This window comes from Sinocyclocheilus rhinocerous, unplaced genomic scaffold (assembly GCF_001515625.1).
Source record: "Sinocyclocheilus rhinocerous isolate Xijiao unplaced genomic scaffold, SAMN03320098_v1.1 scaffold1045, whole genome shotgun sequence".
In the NCBI taxonomy this organism is placed as follows: domain Eukaryota; kingdom Metazoa; phylum Chordata; class Actinopteri; order Cypriniformes; family Cyprinidae; genus Sinocyclocheilus; species Sinocyclocheilus rhinocerous.
Genome location: NW_015645361.1, coordinates 777,151 through 786,731, shown reverse-complemented (window position 1 = coordinate 786,731; position 9,581 = coordinate 777,151). Strand labels below are relative to the sequence as shown.

The 9,581-nt window shown below is 38.4% G+C and overlaps 1 protein-coding gene across 4 annotated transcripts in view; it reads left to right on the top strand.

Annotated features, from left to right (window-relative positions):
- The window catches only part of setx (senataxin), a 22,225-nt gene extending 13,542 nt beyond the window's left edge, over nucleotides 1-8,683 (top strand). For 3 of the 4 annotated variants that reach the window (XM_016509545.1, XM_016509544.1, XM_016509543.1), the window contains exons 11-25: nucleotides 50-241; nucleotides 313-536; nucleotides 926-1,078; nucleotides 1,256-1,412; nucleotides 1,506-1,607; nucleotides 1,690-1,802; nucleotides 1,936-2,007; nucleotides 2,089-2,238; nucleotides 2,552-2,659; nucleotides 3,367-3,536; nucleotides 5,003-5,095; nucleotides 5,168-5,329; nucleotides 6,537-6,632; nucleotides 6,713-6,800; nucleotides 6,905-8,683. In XM_016509545.1, the coding sequence (XP_016365031.1) occupies nucleotides 50-241; nucleotides 313-536; nucleotides 926-1,078; nucleotides 1,256-1,412; nucleotides 1,506-1,607; nucleotides 1,690-1,802; nucleotides 1,936-2,007; nucleotides 2,089-2,238; nucleotides 2,552-2,659; nucleotides 3,367-3,536; nucleotides 5,003-5,095; nucleotides 5,168-5,329; nucleotides 6,537-6,632; nucleotides 6,713-6,800; nucleotides 6,905-7,405 (2,381 nt within the window). In that variant the 3' untranslated portion in view covers nucleotides 7,406-8,683. The remainder of the gene's footprint in view (nucleotides 1-49; nucleotides 242-312; nucleotides 537-925; nucleotides 1,079-1,255; nucleotides 1,413-1,505; nucleotides 1,608-1,689; nucleotides 1,803-1,935; nucleotides 2,008-2,088; nucleotides 2,239-2,551; nucleotides 2,660-3,366; nucleotides 3,537-5,002; nucleotides 5,096-5,167; nucleotides 5,330-6,536; nucleotides 6,633-6,712; nucleotides 6,801-6,904) is intronic. The other variant, XM_016509546.1, reaches the window with a different exon arrangement.
- Nucleotides 8,684-9,581: the final 898 nt, after the last annotated feature.

Sequence of the window (9,581 nt, the reverse complement as noted above, 5' to 3'; positions counted from 1 at the left end):
GGGGGGGGGGGGGGGGGGTATACTTTCAAGTATCAACCATTTCATAAAGTTTTACTACTTTTTGTAGCAGGCATTTCTCAGGAAACTGATATGAAACAACTCTACCCGAAAGAAGATGACCTTGTGCTTCTTTGGTTGCCTGACAACACTGGGGCATATGCCCATGATGAACCTAATTTCCATGAACCACATCCTCATTTCGGTTATGTGTCCCGGTCCAGTGTTTCTAACAGAGATCCAGGTGTGTGACTAGTGTTGTGTCATGGGATTGTGTACATTTGTCCACTGTCTCATTACTCTGTCCCTCATCAGGTTCCAGGTCAACCCTAAACTTGATGATTCAGACTCGTGGTAATGTATCTTCGGTGAATTCCCAACCTGTGCTCTGTGAAGTTATTGGGTCATTGATCAGCATATTCCGGGAGTTCCGTGCGCTGTGTTTGCTGCGAAATGGACTAATGTTGCGGCCTCTTCTTGCTCCAAATGCATCTTATTTCACACACACTCTGGATAGCCCACCGGACCTGGATTCACCGGTGAGTTTGGGTTTATCTGAAGCAGTTTTTCCTAATCCTGGTCCCAGGGACTTAAAACATTGCACGTTTTGAATGTCACCTTTGTTTAATACACCAGGTTCAAATCATCACTACTTTAGCAGAGAGTTTATGAACTGAACTGGGCGTGTCCGATAAGGGGTGCAAACCAAATGTGCTGTGCTTAGCTATAAGCATTTTTGTCCAAATTCACTTATTTGTAGAATGTTTTGCGTCAAAATGTAACCCTAGACAACTGTTCTTGTTCGTGTTTGAGCTCGAGTACCTTTTGTTGGACGAATGTGTAAGTCCAATAAGTGAACCTGATTTTGATCCCACATGTTGTCATAATGTGTACTCTCTCTTTCGCCATTTCTTTCTTTGCATTCTAGGAGTTCAACAGGGACCAGGCAAGAGCAATAGCTTGTGGTCTTGCCATGATACAGAGAACGCAGAAGACCCCAAAATTTCTCCTCATTCATGGTCCTCCAGGAACCGGGAAGAGTAAAACCATTGGTGGCCTGTTGTACAAACTACTGTCTTCGGTATTTTTTATTATTATTATTATTATTATTATTATTTTTTATTTTTTTTTTAGTCTTGATCTTTATGCCTGCATACTGTGCATGCTCACAAGGACACCGTAATCTGCAGCTTTCAAGATACTTTTATTTTATTTTTTTATTTTTTTTGCTGAGTGTTTTGTGTGGTTATCTGGTCAGGGTACTAACAGTGCTGCTCCTGCGGGGAACTTTCACTCCAAGTCTCGACGGACCCGTGTTCTTCTCTGTGCACCCTCAAACGCTGCCATCGACAGTGTGATGAAGAAAGTAATTTTGATCTTTAAAGAGAAATGCCGAAACATCACCGCTCCTCAAGGTTCTGAGCTTGCGCACACATTGACAACTGAAAAAAGCATGTATGCCATATACTGTCACATTAGAGCATGTTTCACACAACACTTGTGTACAGGTAACTGCGGTGACATAAACCTGGTACGATTGGGAAGTGAAAGGACCATCTCGAAGTCACTAAAACCTTTCAGCCTCGACCACCAGACTAAAGCTAGAGCACGTGAGAGAGAAATTGATGCATTTACTTTTCAATAGTTAATGCATGTGGTGTTAATGTATTGTGTGTGTGTGTGTGTGTGTAGAGCGAGCCCAGCAAACTGTAGAAGCTGACATACACAGGCAGAAAGAGCAACTGGACCAAAATATTGACAATCTTTCCCAGCGATGTGCAAAGACCAAGAAGGATTCTTCTGAGGTAATGCATTCTCCACACACGATTTTCTAAAAGACAAAGAATATGGATATCACATTAATTTTTGTTTTAATGCAGTCTTGAATTATTATTATTTTTTATTTTATTTTTTTAAACCTCATGGGTTGGTTGACAGTTCAAGATGTTGATGGAGCAGAAGTTGCAGCTTCTGAAGGAGAGAAAAGGACTGAGTCGGCAGATTAAAGAGGTAAACAGTCCCATTTGTTCACAGACATGTTTCACAGTACTTGCTCTATTAATACAAACAAACGTACCTCTTGTCTCTTAGTGTCGCAGTAGGCGACAGGAAAGTCAAGCTCTTGTGCTGCAAAATGCTCATGTGATCTGCTGCACACTCAGCACCAGTGGAAGTACTGTCCTCGAGAATGCTTTCTGTCGTCTCGGACATGCACCGTTTAGCTGTGTCATCATCGATGAGGTACCAGAATCTCTTATAGTTTGTGATTCCATGAAATGTGTTTTTATTTGGTCGAATACAAAAGTATTACAATTATAATTTTACTTACCGTCAATTGACATCTCCGATGAACTGAATCTCTGCTAGTGCAAAGTTAAGACAACACAATCAAAACTACATGATGTTCGTAATGTCATGTTTTATTTGGCTTTTGTCATGGTGCGCACTTATCAGTGTTTATTTAAAGAATATAAGGTTTATATCATTATAAATCCATTAATACTACTAACAACTATATTTCATAGCCACTTTGTTCATCTTTGCACATTTGTAGGCTAGTCAGGCTAAAGAAACTGAGACTCTGATTCCCATGCGGTACCGAAGTCTTGCTGTAATCCTTGTTGGTGATCCCAACCAGCTTCCACCAACGGTTGTCTCCCAGGTAACTCGCCATATTAGTCACGGAGTATTTGTGCAATGCAATTTTAAACCCATAAATGGTTAGAATTCTGTGTAGGTCTTTTTTTGTGTAGCCGACTTTCCTCTGACTTTCCTCACACACCATGTTACATTTATGGTATTCCCAGTCAAAAATGACAGGCCTAAAAAAAAATTTCCTATATTGTTTTTATTATGCCATGTTATTACCAAATATTGGATTCAATCTTTTTAACAACTTCAATTAGCACAGGTTTTGTCATTCTTTTTGGAGCTGATAAGTCATAGGCCTCAATTATCTGAGCTTATGCACTTCAGTTTTTGAGTGAACATTGCCAAAATTATCCAAAAATAATGCTTTTTTTCAGTGTTCACTCATAAACAGACGTGCATAAGCTCAGATGATTGAGGCCTATGATCAAAAGCTAATACCAAAACCTGTACTAACAAAGAAGACCAGTTGATTAAAAGATTTGATCTAATGTTTGGTAATATAGCATAATGAACGATTTTATAAGCCTTTTTATTTATTTATTTTTGTAGGCCGGTCTTTTTTTTTTTTTTTTGACACACGACACCAAATTAGTTAAAGGGTTTTCAGAACAGCATAAGGGTTAAATATAAGTGACCATAAATTAAAGCTGCAGAAAAAATTGTCTTTGCATTGTGCATGATTTTTATTTTATTATATTTTTTTGTGCGTTTCAACAGAAAGCAAAGGAGTTTGGCTACGACCAGTCTCTCATGGCAAGGTTATGCCAAAGTCTTTTTCAGTCAAAGCAACAACCCATCCTCCTGCTCAGCGTACAGTACCGCATGCACCCGGACATCTGTGAATTTCCCTCCAAGTACATCTACAACAGCGCTCTCAAGGACGACTGGTATGCACACACGGCTCTTTGTTGGTTTGGAGCGTTTCAACTTGTGTTGCGAGGGAGAGAGAAGAGAATGGTCTGGAATCAGACTCCTCGTCATGTTTAAGATGTGTAGGCAGGGCCAGTGCAGGCAGTATGTTCAGGAGCAGACGACTATGACCGAGTCTGAATTAAGACTCCTCAGGTCGCTGAGAGGACTGTGTGTGTGGTGAGTGCTCAACATAGTGAGCTGCTTACTGCAAACTATGTGTGCCTCTCAATCAGCTCCCGAGCTCGTGAATCAGTTTATCGTGTACACGAATCCGGTCAGTTCCCAGGCTCACTGCGCATTGGGACAGTGATTTACTCTTGTTTCCGGCAGCATGACTACAAAGTACAAATGTGACTACTGAGCTAGGGAGCTGATTGAGACGCACCCTATACCATCTGCAGATCTCAAGAAACGTGTTTCACTGACACAGATGTTGCCATCCTGTTTGCAGTTTACGCTCACTTTGCTGTGAAGGTCTATTCATACCGAGAATAAAATGAAAATGCAACATAAACCGCAGATGAAAGGTGTATTAAACGAGCGGCGCAAAAAAGCACTCCAGATATTCAGATGCTTTATGAAAGGTGAAGTGTGCTGCAGGAAAAATTGGAACAAAGCCTACAGACTCGCTCTTTTGTGGACATGCTGGGTATCTCTGGCACTTTTGAAGTAGCTTCCAGTTGATCCAGTTGTGATAATGTGATGCAACCTGTGAAGTAGTTGGCAATACCCAGCCCTGTTTATCCAGTGATGGTGAGATTTATAGGAATATTCAGTTGAACAATATGGCAGTAATAGAGGTGTACTTTTTGGCATTTTATCTGGTTTGCAGCAGGATTATCTTAAACTAGAACTATAAAAATAAATTAATTAATTAATTAACAGAAATTACATTTAAAATTTAAAAAATACTAGATATAAAAAAACTAATAAAAATGACATGCACAAAAATTAAAATTAACTAAAAACTGAAATGAAAATGGAAAATATAAAAATGTAATCTAATTAAAAGATTTCCAAAAACTAAAATAGTATATCAGTGATACTAAAATAACACTGGTTTGCTGAATTTATGGAGCAAATATTCTCTCTTGGTGTGACTAGGCCTTGAATCTTAACTCTGCGTTCTGTGATGTAAAGTAGCTTCATGCTAATGCTGCTTTTTTTTTTTTTTTTTTTTTTGTCTGGCTTCAGTGTTAATACAAAGGGTAACAGTCTTGCTCTATTAACAGTCGCAAAACGACAATTTAGTTGTGCAAAATGTCCTGATGCCATTTCAGGAAGAATGTATTAATTTAAATGGCAAGCTGCAATTTTTTTTTTAAAGTATTTTTTTAGCTAGTAATTCATCTGCATTGGGAGGTGTGGCAAAAAATGTAGAATGTGCACCCAAGGTCAAGTAGAAATATGGACTTCTGATATGTGTCCTTTTGTCCCTCAGTGAGACGGCTCAGAAGCGCCGTTCCCTCAGCTGGCCCTTCAAGCCCTACAAAGTGTTCGATGTGACTGATGGGATAGAGAAGAAGGAGAGAGAGTAAGAAAAAAGGACTTTACTACTTTACTTCTCGTGTCTGAACAGTTAATTTATTGTTTCTCCATTGGTCAGTTCATTTTCAAACCACAAAGAGGTCAAGTTGGTCTTGCTGCTGTTGAAGCTGCTGGGCGAGAAGCAGTCTGTGCGAGTGGGCGTCATCACGCCCTACAACGCCCAGAAACAACGCATACTGGAAGCCATCAGGGGTTCAGGCATCGACAACAAGCAACTTCAGTGAGTGTTCAGTGTGCAACTTTACTTAAGAAAAGATGTTTTTTATAATCTTTCATCAAAATGTCATGTTCAACTTCTAAAACAACTTTATTGCAGATTGCCACAAGAAATAATAATTAACATTGCGCTTTTGTATCTATAATTCTATTTTTGAACCATACATTTTGAAAGCAAACTCCTGATAATTTGACATCCTGTCAAATGTTAGGAGTAATATAGATATTATTATTATTATTATTATTATTATTATTATTATTAATAATAATAATAATATTTATTTATATATTTATTTTATTTATTTATTTTTTAAAGAAGTTAGAGAATCCTTGAAGTCCTCATCAAACCTGCATTTATTATTTATATATTTATTATAAAGTAATATTTTCAAATTTTATTACAATTTTTAAAAGGACTGTTTTTGTAATTTATTCCTGTGACGCAAAGCTGAATTGTCAGCAGCCATTCATCTTCAGTGTCACATCAGCGTTTTTACAAAAATATGAAATGTAATATTAACATTAAATAAACATTTTATTATCTTTGCGAAATTTATAGTAATACGAACCATCATTATTAAATGAGCAGCAATCAGAAGCAATGATTTCTGAAAGATTGTGACACTGAAGACTGGATTAATGATGCTGAAAATTCAGCTTTGCATCACAGGAATAAATTACATTTTACAATGTTTACATAGTAAAAAAATAAAAATATTGTGAAATATTACAATTAAAAAGAACCATTTTCTGTGTTTTTTTTAATCAAATGAATGCAGCCTTGGTGAACATAATGAAAGTGACATGTGGCCAAGTATGGTTACCCATACTTTGAATTAGTGCTCTGCATGTAACCCATCCAAAGTGCACACACACCGTGAACACACACCCGGAGCAGTGGGCAGCCATTTATGCTGAGGTGCCCTTGAGCGGTGCCTTGCTCAAGGGCACCTCAGTCGTGGTATTGAAGGTGGGAGAGAGCGCTGTACATTCACTCCCCCCACCTACAATCCCTGCCGGTACGAGACTCGAACCCGCAACCTTTTGGGTTACGAGTCCGACTCTCTGACCATTAGGCCACGACTTCCCCCGCATAATAAACTTCTTAAAAAAAAATTAATTACAAAATCATAATATTCCAAACCTTTTGGACCGGTAGTGTGTATATACTTTGTGTATGTACAGTTGAAAGATGTGTAATTGTGTTTTAGGGTTGATGTGGATACTGTCGATGGCTTTCAGGGCAGAGAAATGGACTGCATCATTGTGTCTTGCGTGAGAGCCAGCAGTGAAACGGGTTCCATTGGGTAAGCGTGCATAGTCTATATATCATTCAACTTAAATATTCATGATGTTGGTTCAAATATTGCATTCCTTTCTTTTTAAGGTTTGTTGGAAATCGGCAGAGAATGAACGTAACCATTACAAGAGCCAGATTTAGTCTCTTCATACTGGGACATCTACGCACCCTCAGGGTAACATGCATGCAGTATTTATACATTCATTTCTCAACCCACCACAAGAGGTGCTGTTGTGTACTTCTGACAGCTTTTAATGACGTTTTAATGCGTTTCTGCAGGAACAAAGTGATTGGGGAGCTTTGTTTGAGGATGCTAGGAGACGTAAAACTATAATCAAAACAATGCAAAATGATTTTGAAAGCGACGCCAGGCAGATTCTTAAACGAGAACGAGAGCCGCCGACCCGCAGTCTCTCTTATCCCCCAATCAGGAGACCAAGCACTGTGACCACACCTGTTATACATGCACCTGTGGAAACAGGCCCCGCCTCCACACCCTACCCCCAGCGTGACACGAGCAACATGTCTATGCCGCGGCTAATACCTTTGGAATACCCTAATAACCCACAGAGGAATGACAGGCCCACAGACCCACGGTTTGCAGAGCGGCGGCCAATCGGAGAACAGAGACCGGACAGAGATGGGCGGGGCTTACCAGGGTCACGCCACTCAACAAAAAGAGCTAATTCATGTGAAGCTGACTCTAGAAGTACTGGCCGGTGGTCCAGATACTCTTCAAAACACCGAGGTTCTTCACCTTCGAGACGACACAGGAGATAAATTAATTATCCCTGTTTTTATTTGTCATTAAAGCTTCACAGCAGTGTATTAAGAGAGAGATTATTCTTCCTCGTCCTCTTCTCCATGTTTTGAGAACCCACTATGCACAAGGGTTGTTGTTGTTAAACTCCTCTTTCTCAGGCAATGGCTTAACAGTTAGCTTGACAAATTAGTTTGATGGCAGTACTTACTGCTCACCTAATCTTGGACTCTTTCTAACTCTTTTCCTGCTAAATTAATATTAAAGATATTTTTTATGCATGAAGAGGGATGTTTTGTGTACAACAGGTTTTGGTTTTTTGGACCTTGTGCTTGTCTCCAGAAAATATATTAATGCAATAACTACACTTAAGCAGTCGGACTTGCTCTGAAGTAACCGTTTTTGGGGGGTTTGAGTCTGTATAGTTTGTCACTTATTTGAATGTAACATTGATTTAAAGGTTTTTGCAGGAATGGATTCGGTGTGTAAATGTGTTGTGCATGAATGCAGTGCCGTTTGTGTTTCATTGGTTGTTTTATACTGACTTTTAACATTCTGGATTATTGGAAAACATACTGGATTATTTTTGATTGAGCTGACTGTTAGAATTGATTTTATTTTTTTGGATGTAGACTAACTTTGATTATAGTCACTATTATTCTGGAGGAGGAGAAGGCCAAGAACAGAACCATTATTGCTTAACATTTAAATTTAAAATATAAAATGCCATGTTGCATTTAAGTTGTGAATGAAAGTTAAGTTTGAAATTGTACAGTAAAAGTATACAAGCCAGATACCTGGAGACTGAAAGCTCGACCTGCTACTTTGGCACTTTTTTTTTTCTTTTTTCGTGTGTGTGTGACCAGTTTTACAAAAGTGTATGAAGAGGACTTTTGTACAGAACTTGTATAGTTCTGTTTTGTACAGATGCACTTTTTGTAGACCGGAATTAAAAAAAAACTTCCTTTTTTTTTACATTTATTTACATTTTGGGTTTAATATGTATCATGAGAATCACTGTGCCATTATTATTCTTGATAAACTGCAGTGATGTGAGTGATGCACTAAATCATATAGTCCTTTATCCCCCACTGTTTAGAATTTATACAAGTACCTTGAAATGGGTGAATTATACTATGGTAAATGAATGCTAATCCGTCAAAGCCATCGTCTTGACACACCACTGTGTCCCCCATCTGTACTACACTGTACCACCACCATTAAGGCTCGTTATCTTTCTAACCAGTCATTTCTGACAGTCTTTCCTTAAGATCCATAGGGATCAATCCCTCACCCCAATCTTTTAATATTTATTTTTAATATTTGCAATAAGCCCCTCGAGGCTATGGTTTTATTTTACTGTGGTCAAATGACTACTCAAATCTGTCATGATCTCAAGTGGCTTATTCCTTTAGTGAAATGATGAGGACAACACACAAAGACACAAAAGATAAATGTATTATTAGTATTACTAATCTGAAGGAACAGCTGTTTGGCCATGTAATATAAACATGAAATAACTGTATATTCAGTCAAAGAGTTCCAGGTGCCAAAAATTAGACTTTTATAGATTCAAGGAGTATGTGTTGGTGTAATAATATGCAATAGGGAGTACATGTCTCAGTATTTAGTAATTAGCGAACTTACGTAACCTCATTACAGTGTCTCTAAAATATTGTGCTTTAACAACATACCAATTGCTGAAAAAAACGTTCAGTGGACAAAATCTCCATAAAAAGTATTTTGTCAAAAATTACATGATTTAGGTCCTTTATATCGTGAGTGCACATTGAAAAGACTGTTAAGTTTATCCCTAACATTCCCGTAAAATTCAATATGGCGTCTAACCCCTCCCGCTCTTCCACAACGCCACAGTTTTCGCGCGCAAATCTCGCGCCCTGCTGCGGAGTGGAATCAACGGCTCCCTGACCTGCCTCACTACGTATACATGCACAATTTTTGGTTCAGTCGTACTGAATTCATTCCGATTGATGAATCTGAATGTAGTGTTTACATGAACGCTAAAGAATGTGATTGGGTTGATGTGCATGTTTATCTGTCACAAGATTCAAATCGGAATAGATTTTTTTTTTTTACATGAGCACACTGCACAAATATAGAGTTTCTCACTGTTTGCACATAATAACCACTCTCCTACACGGCTTCTTTATTTGTTTTTAACAGCAGAATTAATAT